Source organism: Bufo gargarizans, chromosome 1 (genome assembly GCF_014858855.1).
Source record: "Bufo gargarizans isolate SCDJY-AF-19 chromosome 1, ASM1485885v1, whole genome shotgun sequence".
Classification (NCBI taxonomy): domain Eukaryota; kingdom Metazoa; phylum Chordata; class Amphibia; order Anura; family Bufonidae; genus Bufo; species Bufo gargarizans.
The window spans coordinates 188,606,251-188,630,302 of NC_058080.1; the positions used below are offsets into that span (position 1 = coordinate 188,606,251).

Below are 24,052 nucleotides of genomic sequence, written 5' to 3' on the forward strand. Positions count from 1 at the left end.
AAATACCTCCTGCAGACAACCCATAGGCTGGGGAAGATAGGAGGCGTGGACATGCTGCCTCACATAAGGAGGAGAGACACACCCTAAATGCACAAAAGGAACTTTGAGCCAGAGTGCAATCTCTGCTCAGAGCCAGGAGGGAGACGCTGGTGGCAGGGGTGCCATCAACAGCTAAGAACCCTGTTGCCCGCGCCTCTCAGTACGACGTGCAGCAGCAGGGAGGAGTGAGAAAGCCTGGCGCCCGTAACTGCATGTGGGGACAGAATCACAGGTACAGGGAGCCGGGTTAACACACAGCTCATAGGATTCAGTCGCTGGATGGAATGATATCCACTGGAACCCGTAGGAGTTGAGTGCAGTCTATCTCTGCTTCGGTCAGTGTTTGTTGTACAGTCTAATAACTGCAGGGAGGATTGACTTCAGATAGCGCTCCTTCTAACACTTGGGGTGAAGCAGTTTGTCACTGACTGTACTGTTCAATGCTCTCACCGTCTCATGCATGGGATGGGAGTTATTCTCCACCATGGAGGTCAAGTTGGAGAGCATTCTTCTCTCACCTATCACCTAGACTGGCTCTAGGAGACTACCCAGGATGGAGATGACCCTTCTAATCAGTTTCTCAAGTCTCTCGCTCTTCCTGGTTGAGATGCTGCTACTCCAACAGGCCACTCTGTAGAAGATGGCTGTGTCAAGCCAAGCCCTGTGAGCGATCTGAAAAAATCTGTCAGACTTGCTGCACATGAATCTGACAGATTGCTTTGGGCAGGATCCCACCCCTCACAGGTTCTGCTCATTAGTTAGTGATGCTTTTTACACCTGCCTCTCACTATAGCCCTTGCGGTTTATAGTTTCTCCTGGAGATCTCTGCTGGTGTTTGGTGGATCTCCTGCTCCCAGTTCGTCTTCAGTGAAGTTCTCCTTCCTTCCCTTCTGTTGTTTGTACTGGCTAGGCCTTAGGTAGACGCTGGTTCCTTCATCTTGTGCAAAGAACCGGTTGTCTTTTCGCCTGCTCCCTAGCTGAGGGTTTGTGTCAGTTGCAGCAGGGCTTAGTTTGGTGTGCATGAACACTTCTACCATCAAGAATTGTTCATGTTGGTAGCAGTCAGGGAAAGGCTCAGGGATAGGGATGAGCGAACTCGAACTGTATAGTTCGGGTTCGTACCGAATTTTGGGGTGTCCGTGACACGGACCCGAACCCGGACATTTTCGTAAAAGTCCGGGTTCGGGTTCGGTGTTCGTCGCTTTCTTGGCGCTTTTGTGACGCTTTCTTGGCGCTTTTTGAAAGGCTGCAAAGCAGCCAATCAACAAGCGTCATACTACTTGCCCCAAGAGGCCGTCACAGCCATGCCTACTATTGGCATGGCTGTGATTGGCCAGAGCACCATGTGACCCAGCCTCTATTTAAGCTGGAGTCACATAGCGCCGCCCGTCACTCTGCTCTGATTAGCGTAGGGAGAGGTTGCGGATGCGACAGTAGGGCGAGATTAGGCAGATTAACTCCTCCAAAGGACTTCACTTGATTAATCGATCGATCTGCAGCTGTGCATCATTGAGCTGCTGAAATTCAAATGCTCACTCACTGTTTTTAGGCTGCCCAGACCGTTTGTCAGTCACTTTTTTCTGGGGTGATCGGCGGCCATTTTGTGTCTTGTGCGGTGCTGCGACCAAGTGCATCCAAGCTGCGACCAAGTGCATTTAACCCTCAATGGTGTGGTTGTTTTTTGGCTAAAGCCTACATCAGGGTGAAGCTGTCACACCAAGTGCATTTAACCAGCAATAGTCTGTTCATTTTTTTGGCCATATACTAAATCAGGGGCAAGCTGCGCCTGTCACCAAGTGCATTTAACCCTCAATGGTGTGGTTGTTTTTTGGCTAAAGCCTACATCAGGGTGAAGCTGTCACACCAAGTGCATTTAACCAGCAATAGTCTGTTCATTTTTTGGCCATATACTACATCAGGGGCAAGCTGCGCCCGTCACCAAGTGCATTTAACCCTCAGTAGTGTGGTGCGTCAAGCTGTGACACCAAGTGCATTTAACCAGCAATAGTCTGTTCATTTTTTGGCCATATACTAAATCAGGGGCAAGCTGCGCCCGTCACCAAGTGCATTTAACCAGCAATAGTGTGGTTATTTTTTGGCCATATCCCAGTCTAATTCTGTCACTAAATCCATACCGGTCACCCAGCGCCTAAATACTAGGCCTCAAATTTATATCCCGCTAAATCTCTCGTTACCGCTGTCCTGTTGTGGCTGGGAAAGTTATTTAGTGTCCGTCAAAGCACATTTTTTGTTCTGGGTTGAAGTACAATTCCCAATTTAGCAATTTCATAATTTAGTGGTTCCTGCTATATCAGAGCTATTTGAAATCTATCCCTAAAAGGGTATATAATATTCAAGGTGCACATTGGGTCATTCAGAATAACTTCACACACACCCGCTACTGTGTATTTCTAAGTCTAATTCTGTCACTAAACCCATACCTGTCACCCAGCGCCTAAATACTAGGCCTCAAATTTATATCCTGCTAAATCTCTCGTTAACGCTGTCCTGTTGTGGCTGGGAAAGTTATTTAGTGTCCGTCAAAGCACATTTTTTGTTCTGGGTTGAAATACAATTCCCAATTTAAGCAATTTCATAATTTAGTGGTTTCTGCTATATCAGAGCTATTTGAAATCTATCCCTAAAAGGGTATATAATATTCAAGGTGCACATTGGGTCATTCAGAATAACTTCACACACACCCGCTACTGTGTATTTCCAAGTCTAATTCTGTCACTAAACCCATACCTGTCACCCAGCGCCTAAATACTAGGCCTCAAATTTATATCCTGCTAAATCTCTCGTTACCGCTGTCCTGTTGTGGCTGGGAAAGTTATTTAGTGTCCGTCAAAGCACATTTTTTGTTCTGGGTTGAAATACAATTCCCAATTTAGCAATTTCATAATTTAGTGGTTTCTGCTATATCAGAGCTATTTGAAATCTATCCCTAAAAGGGTATATAATATTCAAGGTGCACATTGGGTCATTCAGAATAACTTCACACACACCCGCTACTGTGTATTTCTAAGTCTAATTCTGTCACTAAACCCATACCTGTCACCCAGCGCCTAAATACTAGGCCTCAAATTTATATCCTGCTAAATCTCTCGTTAACGCTGTCCTGTTGTGGCTGGGAAAGTTATTTAGTGTCCGTCAAAGCACATTTTTTGTTCTGGGTTTAAATACAATTCCCAATTTAACAATTTCATAATTTAGTGGTTTCTGCTATATCAGAGCTATTTGAAATCTATCCCTAAAAGGGTATATAATATTCAAGGTGCACATTGGGTCATTCAGAATAACTTCACACACACCCGCTACTGTGTATTTCCAAGTCTAATTCTGTCACTAAACCCATACCTGTCACCCAGCGCCTAAATACTAGGCCTCAAATTTATATCCTGCTAAATCTCTCGTTACCGCTGTCCTGTTGTGGCTGGGAAAGTTATTTAGTGTCCGTCAAAGCACATTTTTTGTTCTGGGTTGAAATACAATTCCCAATTTAGCAATTTCATAATTTAGTGGTTTCTGCTATATCAGAGCTATTTGAAATCTATCCCTAAAAGGGTATATAATATTCAAGGTGCACATTGGGTCATTCAGAATAACTTCACACACACCCGCTACTGTGTATTTCCAAGTCTAATTCTGTCACTAAACCCATACCTGTCACCCAGCGCCTAAATACTAGGCCTCAAATTTATATCCTGCTAAATCTCTCGTTAACGCTGTCCTGTTGTGGCTGGGAAAGTTATTTAGTGTCCGTCAAAGCACATTTTTTGTTCTGGGTTGAAATACAATTCCCAATTTAGCAATTTCATAATTTAGTGGTTTCTGCTATATCAGAGCTATTTGAAATCTATCCCTAAAAGGGTATATAATATTCAAGGTGCACATTGGGTCATTCAGAATAACTTCACACACACCCGCTACTGTGTATTTCCAAGTCTAATTCTGTCACTAAACCCATACCTGTCACCCAGCGCCTAAATACTAGGCCTCAAATTTATATCCTGCTAAATCTCTCGTTAACGCTGTCCTGTTGTGGCTGGGAAAGTTATTTAGTGTCCGTCAAAGCACATTTTTTGTTCTGGGTTTAAATACAATTCCCAATTTAACAATTTCATAATTTAGTGGTTTCTGCTATATCAGAGCTATTTGAAATCTATCCCTAAAAGGGTATATAATATTCAAGGTGCACATTGGGTCATTCAGAATAACTTCACACACACACGCTTCTGTGCATTTCCAAGTCTAATTCTGTCACTAAATCCATACCGGTCACCCAGCGCCTAAATACTAGGCCTCAAATTTATATCCCGCTGAATTTGAATACAATACATTGGGCCAAATAATATATTTGTTGTTGTGGTGAACCATAACAATGAGAAAAACATCTAGTAAGGGACGCGGACGTGGACATGGTCGTGGTGGTGTTAGTGGACCCTCTGGTGCTGGGAGAGGACGTGGCCGTTCTGCCACATCCACACGTCCTAGTGTACCAACTACCTCAGGTCCCAGTAGCCGCCAGAATTTACAGCGATATATGGTGGGGCCCAATGCCGTTCTAAGGATGGTAAGGCCTGAGCAGGTACAGGCATTAGTCAATTGGGTGGCCGACAGTGGATCCAGCACGTTCACATTATCTCCCACCCAGTCTTCTGCAGAAAGCGCACAGATGGCGCCTGAAAACCAACCCCATCAGTCTGTCACATCACCCCCATGCATACCAGGGAAACTGTCTCAGCCTCAAGTTATGCAGCAGTCTCTTATGCTGTTTGAAGACTCCGCTGGCAGGGTTTCCCAAGGGCATCCACCTAGCCCTTCCCCAGCGGTGAAAGACATAGAATGCACTGACGCACAACCACTTATGTTTCCTGATGATGAGGACATGGGAATACCACCTCAGCATGTCTCTGATGATGACGAAACACAGGTGCCAACTGCTGCGTCTTTCTGCAGTGTGCAGACTGAACAGGAGGTCAGGGATCAAGACTGGGTGGAAGACGATGCAGGGGACGATGAGGTCCTAGACCCCACATGGAATGAAGGTCGTGCCACTGACTTTCACAGTTCGGAGGAAGAGGCAGTGGTGAGACCGAGCCAACAGCGTAGCAAAAGAGGGAGCAGTGGGCAAAAGCAGAACACCCGCCGCCAAGAGACTCCGCCTGCTACTGACCGCCGCCATCTGGGACCGAGCACCCCAAAGGCAGCTTCAAGGAGTTCCCTGGCATGGCACTTCTTCAAACAATGTGCTGACGACAAGACCCGAGTGGTTTGCACGCTGTGCCATCAGAGCCTGAAGCGAGGCATTAACGTTCTGAACCTGAGCACAACCTGCATGACCAGGCACCTGCATGCAAAGCATGAACTGCAGTGGAGTAAACACCTTAAAACCAAGGAAGTCACTCAGGCTCCCCCTGCTACCTCTTCTGCTGCTGCCGCCTCGGCCTATTCTGCTGCTGCCGCCTCGGCCTCTTCCTCCGCCTCTGGAGGAACGTTGGCACCTGCCGCCCAGCAAACAGGGGATGTACCACCAACACCACCACCACCACCTCCGTCACCAAGCGTCTCAACCATGTCACACGCCAGCGTTCAGCTCTCCATCTCACAAACATTTGATAGAAAGCGTAAATTCCCACCTAGCCACCCTCGATCCCTGGCCCTGAATGCCAGCATTTCTAAACTACTGGCCTATGAAATGCTGTCATTTAGGCTGGTGGACACAGACAGCTTCAAACAGCTCATGTCGCTTGCTGTCCCACAGTATGTTGTTCCCAGCCGGCACTACTTCTCCAAGAGAGCCGTGCCTTCCCTGCACAACCAAGTATCCGATAAAATCAAGTGTGCACTGCGCAACGCCATCTGTAGCAAGGTCCACCTAACCACAGATACGTGGACCAGTAAGCACGGCCAGGGACGCTATATCTCCCTAACTGCACACTGGGTAAATGTAGTGGCAGCTGGGCCCCAGGCGGAGAGCTGTTTGGCGCACGTCCTTCCGCCGCCAAGGATCGCAGGGCAACATTCTTTGCCTCCTGTTGCCACCTCCTCCTTCTCGGCTTCCTCCTCCTCTTCTTCCACCTGCTCATCCAGTCAGCCACACACCTTCACCACCAACTTCAGCACAGCCCGGGGTAAACGTCAGCAGGCCATTCTGAAACTCATATGTTTGGGGGACAGGCCCCACACCGCACAGGAGTTGTGGCGGGGTATTGAACAACAGACCGACGAGTGGTTGCTGCCGGTGAGCCTCAAGCCCGGCCTGGTGGTGTGTGATAATGGGCGAAATCTCGTTGCAGCTCTGGGACTAGCCAATTTGACGCACATCCCTTGCTTGGCGCATGTGCTGAATTTGGTGGTGCAGAAGTTCATTCACAACTACCCCGACATGTCAGAGCTGCTGCATAAAGTGCGGGCCGTCTGTTCGCGCTTCCGGCGTTCACATCCTGCTGCTGCTCGCCTGTCTGCGCTACAGCGTAACTTCGGCCTTCCCGCTCACCGCCTCATATGCGACGTGCCCACCAGGTGGAACTCCACCTTGCACATGCTGGACAGACTGTGCGAGCAGCAGCAGGCCATAGTGGAGTTTCAGCTGCAGCACGCACGGGTCAGTCGCACTACAGAACAGCACCACTTCACCACCAATGACTGGGCCTCCATGCGAGACCTGTGTGCCCTGTTGCGCTGTTTCGAGTACTCCACCAACATGGCCAGTGGCGATGACACCGTTATCAGCGTTACAATACCACTTCTATGTCTCCTTGAGAAAACACTTAGGGCGATGATGGAAGAGGAGGTGGCCCAGGAGGAGGAGGAGGAGGAGGAGGAAGAGGGGTCATTTTTAGCACTTTCAGGCCAGTCTCTTCGAAGTGACTCAGAGGGAGGTTTTTGGCAACAGCAGAGGCCAGGTACAAATGTGGCCAGCCAGGGCCCACTACTGGAGGACGAGGAGGACGAGGATGAGGAGGAGGTGGAGGAGGATGAGGATGAAGCATGGTCACAGCGGGGTGGCACCCAACGCAGCTCGGGTCCATCACTGGTGCGTGGCTGGGGGGAAAGGCAGGACGATGACGATACGCCTCCCACAGAGGACAGCTTGTCCTTACCCCTGGGCAGCCTGGCACACATGAGCGACTACATGCTGCAGTGCCTGCGCAACGACAGCAGAGTTGCCCACATTTTAACCTGTGCGGACTACTGGGTTGCCACCCTGCTGGATCCACGCTACAAAGACAATGTGCCCACCTTACTTCCTGCACTGGAGCGTGATAGGAAGATGCGCGAGTACAAGCGCACGTTGGTAGACGCGCTACTGAGAGCATTCCCAAATGTCACAGGGGAACAAGTGGAAGCCCAAGGCCAAGGCAGAGGAGGAGCAAGAGGTCGCCAAGGCAGCTGTGTCACGGCCAGCTCCTCTGAGGGCAGGGTTAGCATGGCAGAGATGTGGAAAACTTTTGTCAACACGCCACAGCTAACTGCACCACCACCTGATACGCAACGTGTTAGCAGGAGGCAACATTTCACTAACATGGTGGAACAGTACGTGTGCACACCCCTCCACGTACTGACTGATGGTTCGGCCCCATTCAACTTCTGGGTCTCTAAATTGTCCACGTGGCCAGAGCTAGCCTTTTATGCCTTGGAGGTGCTGGCCTGCCCGGCAGCCAGCGTTTTGTCTGAACGTGTATTCAGCACGGCAGGGGGCGTCATTACAGACAAACGCAGCCGCCTGTCTACAGCCAATGTGGACAAGCTGACGTTCATAAAAATGAACCAGGCATGGATCCCACAGGACCTGTCCGTCCCTTGTCCAGATTAGACATTAACTACCTCCCCATAACCATATATTATTGGACTCCAGGGCACTTCCTCATTCAATCCTATTTTTATTTTCATTTTACCATTATATTGCGAGGCTACCCAAAGTTGAATGAACCTCTCCTCTGCCTGTGTGCTAGGCCTAAATATATGCCAATGGACTGTTGCAGTGGTGGCTGACATGAAGCCTGATTCTCTGCTATGACATGCAGACTAATTCTCTGCTGACATGAAGCCAGATTGTCTGTTACGGGACCTCTCTCCTCTGCCTGGGTGCCGGGGCCTAAATATCTGAGAATGGACTGTTCCAGTGGTGGGTGACGGGAAGCCAGATTCTCTGCTATGGAACCTCTCTCCAATTGATTTTGGTTAATTTTTATTTATTTAATTTTTATTTTAATTAATTTCCCTATCCACATTTGTTTGCAGGGGATTTACCTACATGTTGCTGCCTTTTGCAGCCCTCTAGCCCTTTCCTGGGCTGTTTTACAGCCGTTTTAGTGCCGAAAAGTTCGGGTCCCCATTGACTTCAATGGGGTTCGGGTTCGGGACGAAGTTCGGATCGGGTTCGGATCCCGAACCCGAACATTTCCGGGATGTTCGGCCGAACTTCTCGAACCCGAACATCCAGGTGTTCGCTCAACTCTACTCAGGGATTGTCAGGAGGTGACCTTTCCCTAGCTGTGGGGCCTAGCCTGCTGTTTTGTTTAATTTTGTTGTGTTTGGTTTGCTTCCCTTCCCTCACCTACCGTGACATTATAAAACTGCCCATACCGTCATTTTTATTTTTCTTGCTCTGTGCAAAATGGAAGCTATTGGAGGTTGCTGACCTCTGCAATTCAGTTGCACTGTGTCAGAGATCTCTGGCATCTGGCGCCGCTGGTTGGAACCAGGTCAGCCTTGAACCAAAGGTTGCTCTCCCAGATAGGTTTTCCGGGGAAAGTGATAACTTTGTTCGGTTCAGGGAGTCCTAAAATAGTTATTACTTTACATTCCCCATATGTCTAATTCATGTTTGGATCATTTTGTGAATGTCATTTTATTCTTGAAATTTTTCAGAAAATTTCCAAAACCGACTTTTTAAGGACCAGTTCAGGTCTGAAGTCACTTTGTGAGGCTTACATAATAGAAACCACCCAAAAATGAAGCTACACCCCTCAAGGTATTTACAACTGATTTTACAAACGTTGTTAACCCTTTAGGTGTTCCACATTCTTTTCACAAGGGGTAAAAGAGTAAATTACACCCACAATTTGTTACCCATTCTCTCCTGAATATAGGAAACACTTCATATGTGGCCGTAAACTGCTGTATGGGCACACTGTAAAGTTCAGTGTACTGATGAGCAACAGCTTATGTATTCGGTATCCTACAAATTTTATATATTATATGGTAGGACAGTCGCCAAATATAGCAGCTAAAAAAAAACAAGGATCTCAAATGATATAAAATAAATATGTTGTATAATATATGTCATCACATTGCAGAGGCTCTGAGCTACCAGAACATACAAAGTTCTAGTCCCCTTTTATAAAACATCACCCGTCAAGGTATTCATCTAGGGGTGTAATGAGAATTTTTAGCTTTGTTATGGGTTTTATTAGAATACCAATTGAAATGTGGAGAAAAGGGAAATTAGAATTTTTACCAGCATACAGTTTCAAGGGGGTGTTTTATAAAATGATGAAAGAGGGTTTAGTTAAAAGTCAACAGAGGTGTGATAAATTCTAAAACAATCTTTTATGCAAAGACCCGGCTTTGAGGGGCACGTCTCACAAGAGGGCAATTTGCGTAAGGTGCAATGCCAATTTTTTATACCATGCCCGAGTTTGGCATTATAATAATCTATAATGGGCCGAATTTTGTATAAACGATCGTATCCAGGATCATTAGGGGGTGGACAATCTGCATTATTGTTATAATGTAGAAATTTCAGGAGACCTTCGAATTGGGTCCTGGACATAATGGTGCGGTATATTAGCATGTGATGTAAAAAGTCATTACTCCAATATGACCGTAATGATGTTTTTTTTAATTATCCCCATATTAAGTATTATACCCCAAAATGTTGTCATTTCCAAAGGGGTCGTGGGAGTCCACTGAAGGGGTCTTGCATAGTATGAGTTGGGGTGGGCGGCTAAAAATTGATTGGCATAAAGATTAGTTTGCTCCACCATCATCTCTATCAATTCATCAGAAAAAAAACTGGTGGAAAAAAAATAAGAAATCAGCTTCCTTGAACCCTGCAGAGTTCACATGAATGCCTGTAGTTGCCATAAAGTCCAGCACCTGAGGTACAACATTAGTAGCAGAAGTCCAGCTGGGGTCATTTGTAGAAGCTGATGCGCTGCTAACTCTACTGCGTTTGTGAGAGGGTTCGTCAACTGATCAATCAGAAGAAGAGGTATACATAAGAAAAGATTCTTCTTCTCCACTGTCAGTCAGGCTCTTAGGCTAGTATGGCATAAGCCTCCTCCGCGCTGTACACCCGTTGAGACATTTTGTAACCCTAATACTAACTTGGAAAGTATACCCGATAAGGGTTAAATTGTGACGAGCTGAGTGGGAGGGTGATGGCCGCCGCTGTCCCCTCCCCCTTTTTTGCCCGCACACGCCGGATGACAGTGCATCGCAAGAGAGCACGTCATTCGTCGTTATACCCAGGGTGTACATTTCCTCTAATTACTCCCTTACTCTTAGATTTTCGTTATGATGAATGTATCTGCACATCCGCTCTGTATAGTGACGTGTTCTGCTGCGTGTCAGGTGATGCCCCACAGAGTGATCATGTGAATCCTTTCGCGTGACATCACGGACATGCGCATTAGCATTTCCGGAACGCCGCTTCCATGCGATGTATTTCCCAACATTGTATCCTCCCACCATTGAGCATGCCTGACTCCACGTATGGTCCTGTTACGTCTACACATTTGCAGGTGATGATGATTCACTTTTGATTGTCACTTTAGTAATCTATTGTAATATCACGGAACGAATATACCTGGAAGCTTTGAATATACCAATTTATGGTTCGGACTCTGGTTATCTTCCAGGCTTGTCACTTTTATAAGTATATGAAATGTATCCTGATATCTTTTTTCGTATGTTTTGTTAATGGTCACTTATGTATGCTAATTTGCTATGACTGCATAAATATTCACAGTCTTCACAATGCTGTATTGCTTGAGAATGGTCCCAGCAAGCGGACCGAAACGTCGCATAGGTGAATAAAGGGTCCCACTTTTTTTCACCAACGGATGTGCCGCGGTGTCTTTTATTTATTCCAGATTTTACACCTTGGTAAGGTGTTTTCATCGCTGGCACCCATATACTTACTACCAGGAGTGCTGCTCTGAACTTTCATCTCTCTCTCTCTATCTATATATATATATATTATATATATATATATACACACACATATACGAAAAAATTGGACTGCACTCCAAGCGTATCTTCAGAAAAATCTGTTTTATTCACCCATAAATGGCAAAGCGACGTTTCGGCTCCAACTGAGCCTTTCTCAAGGCTTGAGAAAGGCTCAGTTGGAGCCGAAACGTCGCTTTGCCATTTATGGGTGAATAAAACAGATTTTTCTGAAGATACGCTTGGAGTGCAGTCCAATTTTTTCGTCTCTATTAGTGGGTAAGCACCTGCTGCCGTACTTGGATTTTGCACCCATTTTTACTTACTATTTTGAGGGTGGTGCCGCCAGTGGTTTTCTTTTTTCTATATATATATATATATATATATATACACATACACACACATATATACACATATACACACACACATACATACACTCACCTAAAGAATTATTAGGAACACCATACTAATACGGTGTTGGACCTCCTTTTGCCTTCAGAACTGCCTTAATTCTACGTGGCATTGATTTAACAAGGTGCTGATAGCATTCTTTAGAAATGTTGGCCCATATTGATAGGATAGCATCTTGCAGTTGATGGAGATTTGAGGGATGCACATCCAGGGCATGAATCTCCCTTTCCACCACATCCCAAAGATGCTCTATTGGGTTGAGATCTGGTGACTGTGGGGGCCATTTTAGTACAGTGAACTCATTGTCATGTTCAAGAAACCAATTTGAAATGATTCAAGCTTTGTGACATGGTGCATTATCCTGCTGGAAGTAGCCATCAGAGGATGGGTACATGGTGGTCATGAAGGGATGGACATGGTCAGAAACAATGCTCAGGTAGCCCGTGGCATTTAAACGATGGCCAATTGACACTAAGGGGCCTAAAGTGTGCCCAGAAAACATCCCCCACACCATTACACCACCACCACCAGCCTGCACAGTGGTAACAAGGCATGATGGATACATGTTCTCATTCTGTTTACACCAAATTCGGACTCTACCATTTGAATGTTTCAACAGAAATCGAGACTCATCAGACCAAGCAACATTTTTCCTGTCTTTAACAGTCCAATTTTGGTGAGCTCGTGCAAATTGTAGCCTCTTTTTCTATTTGTAGTGGAGATGAGTGGTACCCGGTGGGGTCTTCTGCTGTTGTAGCCCATCCGCCTCAATGTTGTGCATGTTGTGGCTTCACAAATGCTTTGCTGCATACCTCGGTTGTAACGAGTGATTATTTCAGTCAACGTTGCTCTTTTATCAACTTGAATCAGTCGGCCCATTCTCCACTGACCTCTAGCATCAACAAGGCATTTTCGCCCACAGGACTGCCGCATACTGGATGTTTTTCCCTTTTCACACCATTCTTTGTAAACCCTAGAAATGGTTGTGCTTGAAAATCCCAGTAACTGAGCAGATTATAAAATACTCAGACCGGCCCGTCTGGCACCAACAACCATGCCACGCTCAAAATTGCTTAAATCACCTTTCTTTCCCATTCTGACATTCAGTTTGGAGTTCAGGAGATTGTCTTGACCAGAACCACAACCCTACATGCATTGAAGCAACTGCCATGTGATTGGTTGACTAGATAATCGTATTAATGAGAAATACAACAGGTGTTCCTAATAATTCTTTAGGTGAGTGTGTGTATATATATATATATATATATATATATATATGTAGTCCTGATCAAAGGTTTAAGACCACTTGAAAAATGGCAAAAAAAAAATCATATTTAGCATGGTTGGATCTTGACAAGGTTCAAAGTAGAGCTTCAACATGCAACAAGAAGAAATGGGAGTGTGACAAACATTTTTTGAGCATTTAATTTAATAAAAACAACGAGTTAACTGAAACAGGCTGTTTTTTAGCTGATCAAAAGTTTAGGACCACACCTCCATAAAAAAAACTAACCCCCCCCCCCCAAAAAAAAAACAGAAATCCAACTTCCAAATATGAACTCAGTAATGAGTAGCTCCGCTGTTATTGTTTATCACTTCAAAAATTCGTTTCAGCATGCTTGATGCAAGCGTTTCCATGAGGTGAGTGGGAACATTTCTCAAAGTGGTGAAGACGGCCCCACGAAGGCCATCTACTGTCTGGAACGGTTGTCCATTTTTGTAAACTTCCCTTGCCATCCATTCCCAGGTTCTGAATTGGATTTAAACATGCAGGATGGGCCAAAAGAGTGATGTTATTCTCCTGGAAGAAGTCCCTTGTCCTGCGGGCATTGTATACTGTAGCGTTGTCCTGTTGAAAAAAAAACTGTCGTTACCACACAGACGAGGGCCCTCAGTCATGAGGAATGCTCTCTGCAACATCTGGACATAGCCAGCAGCTGTTTGACGCCCCTGCACTTCCTGAAGCTCCCTTGTTCCACTGAAGGAAAAAGCACCCCAGACCATTATGGCGCCCCCTCCACTGTGGTGCATAGAAAACATCTCAGGTGGGATCTACTTGTCACGCCAGTAACGGTGGAAACCATCAAGGTTAAACTTTTTTTCATCAGAGAATAAAACTTTCTTCCACCTTTGAATGTCCCATGTTTGGTGCTCTCTTGCAAAGTCCAAACGGGCAGTTCTGTGGCGTTCAAGGAGACGAGGTCTTTGAAGACGTTTTTTGAAGCCCTTCAGTCTCAGATGCCGTCTGATGTTATGGGGCTGCAGTCAGCACCAGTAAGGGCCTTAATTTGGGTCGAGGATCGTCCAGTGTCTTGACGGACAGCCAATTGGATCCTCCGGCTCAGTGCTGATAAAAAAAATTTGGGGTCTTCCACTTGACTTTTTTGTTCCATAGCCCTCAGGATCATTTAAGAAATTCCAAATGACTTACTGCGTCCCACCTCAGCAGCGATGGTGCGCTGTGAGAGACCCTGCTTATGCAGTTCAACAACCCAACCACGTTCGAAAAGGGAGTTTTTTTTGCCTTTGCCATCACAACGTGTGACTACCTGACAGAAAATGACAATGAATCCACATCTTAGCACAGATTTGCCATTTTAAAAGGCATGTGGCCCTAAACTTTTGATCAGCTGAAAAACAGCCCGTTTCAGTTTATTCGTTGTTTTCATTGAATTGAATGCTCAAAAAAATGTTTTGTCTCTCTCCCGTTTCTTCTTGTTGCATGTTGAAGCTCTACTTGGAACCTTGTTAAGATCTAGCCATGCTAAATATGATTTTTTCCCATTTTTCAAGTAGTCAAACTTTTGATCAGGAATATATATATCTATAGAAAAGGTTAGGCAGCACTCCTTCACATGCAGCAAATGGTTGTACGGTGCCCGCGGTGGTCCCTCGATACAGGACGAATAAACAACAAAGAAAGTCCAAAGCACTCCTTGAAGTAAAAAATGTTCAGTTTATTCACACGTCAGAAAATTGACTATATATATATATATATTATATATATATATATAATTTATTTTTTATCAGAAAAAAAAAAAAAACAAAGGGGTCCAAAAGCAGTGGAGCTTTATGTCATTGGTGACAGAAATTTGTCACTGCTGGCAAAATCTGTGACAAGGACTGGTCATTGATAGAAGACACAGATTCGGAGGCATGGGGGTATTTGAAACGGAGACAAGTACTGACGTCACCAATATTTTTATTTATTTATAATAAACGTTAGTCTAAATTACCCTAAAACTAGAGCTCTAACCCTGATAACTCCCTAACTAACCCTAATAAATTCTCAAAAAGCTTTCTGACAGGTTACTGACCGTATGGATTACAGGGACTGGTTTTTTTTTTTGAAGTGTAATTGTGTGTGCTGGTGTGCTGTCACTATTGGCAAACCGAACACAGCGACAGGTAAAGGGGACAAACAAGGGGCACTTTTGGTGTGTGTTTTCTTTTCTTTTCTCACAGGTCTGTTTCACTGGCTCCGATCACTTCTCTCACTGAAATGAGAGGATCGAAGCTGAGATAGCGTTCTGTACATAACTCATTGTGATTGGTCCACTGTCACTAATGAATCAATCACAATGAATTATATACAGAAAGCTATTTCTCATTTGCAATCCTCTCATTTCAGTGAGAGCCGGAAGCCAGAAGAGGAGATGTGTGCGGGCATGCGCATGCTCGCAGGGAGGAAAAGATGAGTGGCGGTGATCTGCGGCCGGGTCCACAGCCGATTGGTCCCTGGCTGTCAAGGGCGAGTTGATCAGTCCTCCTCGGTCAGGGAGCATTTAAATGAACGCTGTGCATGTACTGGCACAGTTTCCCCCGCCATGGGTTTACCATGGTTGACCAAACATAACCCTACCATTGATTGGCAAACTAGACAAATCAGTAATTGGAGTATTTTTTCTATGGACAACTGTCTCATCTTATCTATTTCTGGGGTATCCTCTGTTACCTCTGTTTCTTTGAGATTTTTCGGACGTATTCGCAAAGATCAGGAATCCCCCCCCCCCCATCGAGAGTATGATTGTCTGATCAATCTTATTCCCGGAGCTAAATTGCCAAAATCTGGGTTATATAATCTTTCCCAACCTGAAAGAGTAGCTATGCAGGAGTATATTGCAGAGAGTTTGACAAACTGACATATTAGACCATCTAAATCACTTATGGCAGCGGACTTCTTTTTTGTAAAACAAAAAGACGGGTCCCTGATACCGTGCCTAGATTTCCGGCAATTGAATCTCATTACTGTCCGTGACCCTTATCCCCTTCCCTTGATTCCGGATCTATTTGATCAGATTGTTGGTGCCAATGTGTTTTCTAAGTTGGATTTAAGAGGAGCTTATAATCTGATAAGAATCAGGGAAGGGGATAAATGGAAGACGGCCTTCAATACCCCTGAGGGTCACTTCGAGAACCTGGTTATGCCCTTTGGATTAACTAATGCCCCGGCAGTCTTCCAGCACTTTATCAATTATATTTTTCATCATTTGGTGGGGAGGTTTATCGTTGTTTACCTCGAAGACCTACTGATTTACTCACCGGATATGGAGACTCATCAGGATCATTTAAGACAAGTATTATTGATCATTCGGGAGAATAAATTGTATGCTAAGATGGAAAAATGTGTGCTGTTCAGGAACTGCAGTTTCTGGGTTACTTACTTTCTGCCTCAGGTTTTCGTATGGATCCCGAAAAGGTCCGTGCGATACTAGAATGGGACCGGCCAGAGAATCAGAAAGCTCTAATGCAGTTTTTAGGATTTATTGATTACTACAGGAAGTTATTACGACCGGCGTTCCTATCACATACGTGACACAAAGGGAGGGAAAAGGGAAGGCTCTGTCCAAGTGAGAGGGAAGGTGGTGACCCCTGACTCACCTTGCGGCTGGCACCTGGCTGCCCTGACGTCCCTAGACGGGTTCCTCACCCGTACGCCGATCGCGTGCCTAAAACCCTGGCTTTCCCTAAGATGAGCCCTAGATAGTGAATAGGGCGGTGGGAACACTAGTCCGCACCACTAGCTCTAAAGGAAAACACCAAGGGGAGGACAGACAATACAGACAACATATAATCCCAGGTGGGCGACAACAAAAAGCCCAACAGGGATCCGGAGGGTAACACTCTGGAACAACAACCAGGATTCACAGCTCCAGTGGGTCAGTATAGAAGTCCAGGCAGGAAGCTCTATATCTGGCAACCAGAGAAGTGAGAGAGGAGAATATAAGGAGATTGGGAGTGACAGACAAGAAACAGCTGAGGAGGAGAAGCTACGGATCCCTGAGTGAGACAAAAAGGATAGTAAGGCAAACACAGAAAACTATCATTAAGAAACAGCGTGATCTTTAGACATAGAGCGCGCAGCCACCCGCTGCGACTTCCTGACCCCGGGTATAACGGAGTCAGACGTGGCTCTTGACACCCTCGTGACAGAAGTTCATCCTGAATTATTCCACTATTGTCAAACCTTTGACCGATATGACTAGGAAGGGTGCTGACCTCTCTCTGGTCGGTAGAGGCATTACAGCCTTTTTCTGCAATTAAGGAATGTTTTGCTTCCGCTCCTATTCTGATGCAATCCAATGTGTCTTAACCTTTCATTGTGGAGGTAGACGCGTCAGAAGTGGGAGTCAGAGCAGTTTTGTCGCAGGGTCCCTCTCCTAGCAAATGGCGTCCGTGTGATTTTTTTTCTCTAAGAACAAATTGGCCTTTGAGGAATGGCGTCATTGGCTAGAAGGAGTGATTCATCTGATTACGGTAATTACTGACCATAAGAATCTGGCTTACCTGCAATCAGCAAAGCGTCTGAACCCTAGGCAGGCCAGATGGTCATTGTTCTTTACCAGGTTTAATTTTGGGGTCACTTATCGGCCTGGGATCAAAAACGTCAAAGCAGATGCTCTGTCACGTAGCTTTCCTGGGGGGGGGGGGGGGATTCGGAGGATCCCGTTCCGATTTTGGCCAATGGGGTGGTGGTATCCGCTCTTTATCCCGAGCTGGAGGCGGAAGTGTTGGGGGCTTAAGGTGAGGCACCTGATTCCCGCCCTCCAGGGAAGATGTTTATTCCTTCAGAACTGCGACACAAGTTATCAAAGAACACCAGGAGATTCTGGTGGCCAGGTTTGCATAAATGTGTTGAGGGCTATGTAGCAGCTTGTGAGACCTATACACATGCTAAGGTGGCTCACACTCGGCCATCAGGATCTCTTCTTCCTTTGTCCATTCCATCTGGTCCTTGGACGCATTTGTCCATGGAATTCATCAATGATCTACCAAGTTCCTCTGGGAAAACTGATTTTGGTGGTGGACCACTTCAGTAAGAAGGCTCACTTTGTACCATTATGCTAAAACTCTCGCTCAGGTGTTTATTGATAACATCATGAAATTACACGGCATCCCCTCTGATGTGGTGTCTGAGGGGGACGCCATTTGTCTCCAGGTTTTGAAAGGCGTTTTGTACTCGTCTGGGTATTCAGTTGTCTTTCTCTTTGGCTTTCCATTCTCAGTTGAATAGACAAACTGAGTGCACTAACCAAAACCTGGAGACTTATTTGAGGTGTTTTTTTTGCTGAGAATCAGGAAGAATGGTCCTTGTTTTTGTCCTTGGCTGAGTTTGCCTTGAATAACCGTAGACAGGAGTCGACTGATAAGTCACCATTTTTTGGTGCATATGGTTTTCACCCTCAGTTTGGTACTTTTTCTGGGACTGAATCTTCTGGTATACCTGAAGAGGAGAGATTCTCTTCTTCGTTGTCTTCTATCTGGCGGAAGATTCAGGTTAATTTGAAAAAGATGGGCGAAAGATATAAACAGATGGCTGACAAGAGACATGACTGGTCCGGACCTGTGTGTGGGTGATTTAGTGTGGTTGTCCACTAAAAACATTAAGTTGAAAGTATCCTCTTGGAAGTTGGGCGCAAGATTTATTGGTCCTTACAAAATCTTGGCCATTATTAATCTGGTGGCATTTCGTCTGGAACTTCGCAGGCCTGGAAGATCCATAATGTGTTTCACAGGTCCTTGTTGAAGAAGTATGTTGAACCATCTTCTTTGCCTCCTCCTCTTCGTCTTGGTAGATGGTAATCTGGAGTTTCAGATCTCCAAAATACTCAACCCGCGTGTACTTTGGGGTTCCCTTCAGCACCTGGTGCATTGGAGGGGATACGGTCCTGAGGAAACGATGTAGGTTCCGGCTACCGATGTCAATGCTAGCTGCCTTGTGAATGCCTTTCACAGGGTACACACGGATAACATTGATCCTGGGTGCCTAGAGGTCACCCATAGAGGGGGGGGGGTACTGTCACACCCTGCCCTGTGAGTGATCTGAGAAGATCTGTCAGACTTGATGCACGTGAATCTGACAGATTGCTTTGTTGTGGCTTTGGGCAGGATCCCACCCCCTCACAGGTTCTGATCATTAGTTAGTAATGCTATTTATACCTGCCTCTCAATATAGCCCTTGCGGTTTATAGTTTCTCCTGGAGATCTCTGCTGGTGTTTGGTGGATCTCCTGCTCCCAGTTCGTCTTCAGTTAAGTTCTCCTTCCTTCCCTTCTGTTGTTTGTACTGGCTAGGCCTTAGGTAGACGCTGGTTACTTCATCTTGTGCAAGAAACCGGTTGTCTTTTTGCCTGCTCCCTAGCTGAGGGTTTGTGTCAGTTGCAGCAGGGCTTAGGTTGGTGTGCATGAACACTTCTACCATCGAGATTTGTTCATGTTGGTAGCAGTCATGGAAAGGCTAAGGGATTGACAGGAGGTGACCTTTCCCTGTCCCCTAGCTGTGAGGCCTAGCCTGCTGTTTTGTTTAATTTTGTTGCGTTTGGTTTGCTTCCCTTCCCTCACCTACCGTGACAGGCTGATGCCAGCCCAGAGTTGAAAAAGGTCCTAAGAAGGGCCCTTTGCACTCCAAAAGCTCTCAGCCTCAGAAGCAGGGGTATACAGTGAAATATCCTTTATTATTAGCAGTATACCGAGATATACCCTCATTTTTAGCAGTATACATAAAAATATCCTCCATTATTAGAGGTATACAAAGATACACCCTCATTATTAGAGGTATACAGAGATATATTCTCCATTATTAGCAGTATACGGAGAAATATCCTCCATTATTAGAGGTATACAGAGATATATTCTTCATTATTAGCTGTATACAGTGAAATACAGTATCCTCCGTTATTAGAGGTATACAGAGAAATATTAGCCAATATGCACTACCGTGCTGCCGCCAGAACTCTGCCCCGCCCCCATTATAGTCAATGGGGCCAGAGCGGTAGTCCGGGGGCACGCGTTCACTAGCGGCAGGATGGATCCGACAGCCTTTTCACCCGCCGGGACAGCTTGCCGAAGGTCTGATGAAATTAACCTAAGCCTACCTATGCTGTTGGGCATCTATATTCAGGAGAGCAGACCAGACCTTGAACATATATAGTGTGCTGCTCCTAGTTACCTCTGTGTGCATTCAGCAACCTCCATTATTAGAAGTATACAGAGAAATATCATCAATTATTTGTAGTGTATTGTGTTTACACCCTCATTATGAGAGGTATACAGAGATACATCCTCCATTACTAGAGGTATACAGAGAGATATCCTCCATTACTAGAGGTATACAGAGAGATATCCTCCATTACTAGAGGTATACAGAGAGATATCCTCCATTACTAGAGGTATACAGAGAGATATCCTCCATTACTAGAGGTATACAGAGATATATCCTCCATTACTAGAGGTATACAGATAGCCTCCATTAGCAGTGTATATATTTATATATATATATATATATATATATATATATTCTCCAATATTAGCCATATACAGAGATACACTGTCATTATTAGCGGTGTACAGAGAAATACAATCTATTATTAGCAGTATACAGATATCTATCCTCCATTATTAGCGGTATACAATGAGTATCCTCATTATTGGAGGTACACCGTTGAGTATACCCTAATTATTAGACATATACAGTGAGTGTACGCTCATTATTAGCCATATACAGTGAGTATACCCTCATTAGCCATATACAGTGAGTACACCCTGATTATTGGCGGTACACAATGACTACACCCTCATTATTGGCCATATACAGTGAGTACACCCTCATTATTAGCCATATACAGTGAGTACACCCTGATTACTGGCGGTACACAGTGAGTACACCCTCATTATTAGCCATATACAGTGAGTACACCCTGATTACTGGCGGTACACAGTGAGTACACCCTCATTATTAGCCATATACAGTGAGTACACCCTGATTACTGGCGGTACACAGTGAGTACACCCTCATTATTAGCCATATACAGTGAGTACACCCTGATTACTGGCGGTACACAGTGAGTACACCCTCATTATTAGCCATATACAGTGAGTACACCCTCATTATTAGCCATATACAGTGAGTACACCCTCATTATTAGCCATATACAGTGAGTACACCCTCATTATTGGCCATATACAGTGAGTACACCCTGATTACTGGCGGTACACAGTGAGTACACCCTGATTACTGGCGGTACACAGTGAGTACACCCTCATTATTAGCCATATACAGTGAGTACACCCTCATTACTGGCGGTACACAGTGAGTACACCCTCATTATTAGCCATATACAGTGAGTACACCCTGATTACTGGCGGTACACAGTGAGTACACCCTCATTATTAGCCATATACAGTGAGTACACCCTGATTACTGGCGGTACACAGTGAGTACACCCTCATTATTGGCCATATACAGTGAGTACACCCTGATTACTGGCGGTACACAGTGAGTACACCCTCATTATTAGCCATATACAGTGAGTACACCCTGATTACTGGCGGTACACAGTGAGTACACCCTCATTATTAGCCATATACAGTGAGTACACCCTGATTACTGGCGGTACACAGTGAGTACACCCTCATTATTAGCCATATACAGTGAGTACACCCTGATTACTGGCGGTACACAGTGAGTACACCCTCATTATTAGCCATATACAGTGAGTACACCCTGATTACTGGCGGTACACAGTGAGTACACCCTCATTATTAGCCATATACAGTGAGTACACCCTGATTACTGGCGGTACACAGTGAGTACACCCTCATTATTAGCCATATACAGTGAGTACACCCTCATTATTAGCCATATACAGTGAGTACACCCTCATTATTAGCCATATACAGTGAGTACACCCTCATTACTGGCGGTACACAGTGAGTACACCCTCATTACTGGCGGTACACAGTGAGTACACCCTCATTACTGGCGGTACACAGTGAGTACACCCTCATTACTGGCGGTACACAGTGAGTACACCCTCATTATTGGCCATATACAGTGAGTACACCCTCATTACTGGCGGTACACAGTGAGTACACCCGCTACGTGCTCGGGTATGCCGCCGCTGTGCGCCCGTCCCCGGTGATGACAGCCGCCACTTCCTGCTCCTCCCCGTCCTCCATCTCGCCGCCCGCTCCCTCTACTCCTCGCTAAACTGAAAACAAAACTTTTCGCATCCGGAGTCACTTTCGCTTCTGGTTGAGGCTCCGGGTGCTGCTCGCGCCGCCTGTCATGTGCCCGGGCTCCGTGCTGGCTGCAGCTCAGTAGCAGGGGGCCCCGTCTGTCACCGCACGTGGAGATCCTGTGCCCCTCTCATGCCCCCCACACACAGGCTCCATGCCACACGGGCCCTCACCTCCCCATGCCCGGCTACCCCTCTCCCAGGCGGGCTAGATAAGGACACTTGGCTGGCTTTTCTTGACTTTCGGTTCGGCCTTTGCTTTCAGCCATGGACGGGCACAGAGAACAAGGCGCAGCCCCCGGGAGTGCTGGGAGCACAGAGGAGGCTGCAATGGACACTTATCTGAGGGCTAATGGGCTGTACAGGAAGAAGATTGCCAAGGACGGCTCCTGCCTGTTCAGGGCAGTGGCCGAGCAGGTAGGTACTCCCAGTAGTGTCACCTCTGCTATGGGGGTCTCTGTAGGGGGCTTCAGTCCCGCCTCCGGCCTGCAGGTGGCAGTGTGCGATTACACGCCCCTTAGGCCTCATGCACACCACAACATTTCTGTCCGTGTTTTGCAGTGCACTGACCTATTCATCTCTATGGGGCGCGCACACATCTGTATACAACATGTCCTATTCTTGTCCTTATCAGAGAATAGTCCTTCCTATTGATGGAAGTGCCCACAATGTGCTATGGATTTCTCTGGATCCGTGTGCAGTCCGTTGAGCAGTCGTGTTAATAGTCCCTAAGAAATATTTAACCAGGACGTTCCCTGATGGCGAAATGTACAGGGGTTCTCGTCTGTTCCCAAAGTCATAGTCTTTCTTTAGCACAGGTAGAAAGAACCTTATTCACACGCCTGATTTTCCATCTGAAAAACTGATGACTTTCGTGTGCGTTCTTCTTCTCACTCCCGTACTTGAATGGGCTATTCTGATCCACAACAACCCAACAGCAAAGCGGACATGTGTGAATAGAGCCATAGACTGGTATGGGTCTGTGTGCGTGGGCAGCACGTGGAATAAGGATAGGTTATAAGCACACCTGACCACTGGGGAGGTTAAATACTATATGGCGGTTCTTCTCACTTAGGTGGTCTCCCCCAGCTACTCAACAGATATGGGAAGCATTGTATGTGACCACCAATACCACCCCCTCCCCATAACTGAAGCTAGATCTTTATAGTAGGGTGCAATGTGCGTTTTCGTTCCAAGTGAAGCAATGACGGGTCGTCCTTTCATCCCTCCAGTGTCATGGTTGGACATTCCTCCATATTTTTGGGGATTGTCTATTTATAAAGAGAATTTAGGAGCACTGAACTATTTTGGAGAGGCCATCTTGGGTTCTTCTCATGGACTCCAGGCTCTGCTACCGGTTTTAGAGGGTCGCATGCTTGTAATCATTTAGGCCTCATGTGGGTGGTATAGAACTGTAATGTGGTGGCCATAGAATTATATGGGGATTATACTGCCTAATTCTGTGGGTCCACACTGTCCGTTCCATGTGCCCATTATGTAGTATGGCGCTATCCTTCTAGGTAGAACATGGTACCTCGTGGAGCTGCCACATACAGTGCAGGAGGCCATGTTCTTATAAAATCTCTCCTATTGTACATGAAAAAACTCCCTGAACTTTCCACTAAGAGCACCGGCAAATCGGTAATGGAGCAGAACAAGCTGATTAAATGGCATAGGTGATACATCATGGATTGCTGGGTTCCAACAACTGGGACCCTCCATGATCCCAGGAACAAGGGTTCCCTAGGTGCTCTCTCTGCATGGACCAGCAATGCGCATGTTGGTCCTCTGTTCTATTCATTTCTGTAGGACTGAAGTAGACGGAGCTCCCTCACACTCATAAAAATGATTGGAGCGGTGGAGCACTACTAGTCCGTTCAGAGACTCGTTATCCCAGTGGTCG

At 45.9% G+C, this 24,052-nt stretch overlaps 1 protein-coding gene across 1 annotated transcript in view; it reads left to right on the forward strand.

Moving 5' to 3' along the window:
- The first annotated feature begins 22,055 nt into the window (after positions 1-22,055).
- The window catches only part of OTUD4 (OTU deubiquitinase 4), a 51,300-nt gene continuing 49,303 nt past the window's right edge, over positions 22,056-24,052 (forward strand). Inside the window, exon 1 of the mRNA XM_044300509.1 lies at positions 22,056-22,566. Coding sequence (XP_044156444.1) covers positions 22,417-22,566 — 150 coding nt within the window. The 5' untranslated portion in view covers positions 22,056-22,416. The remainder of the gene's footprint in view (positions 22,567-24,052) is intronic.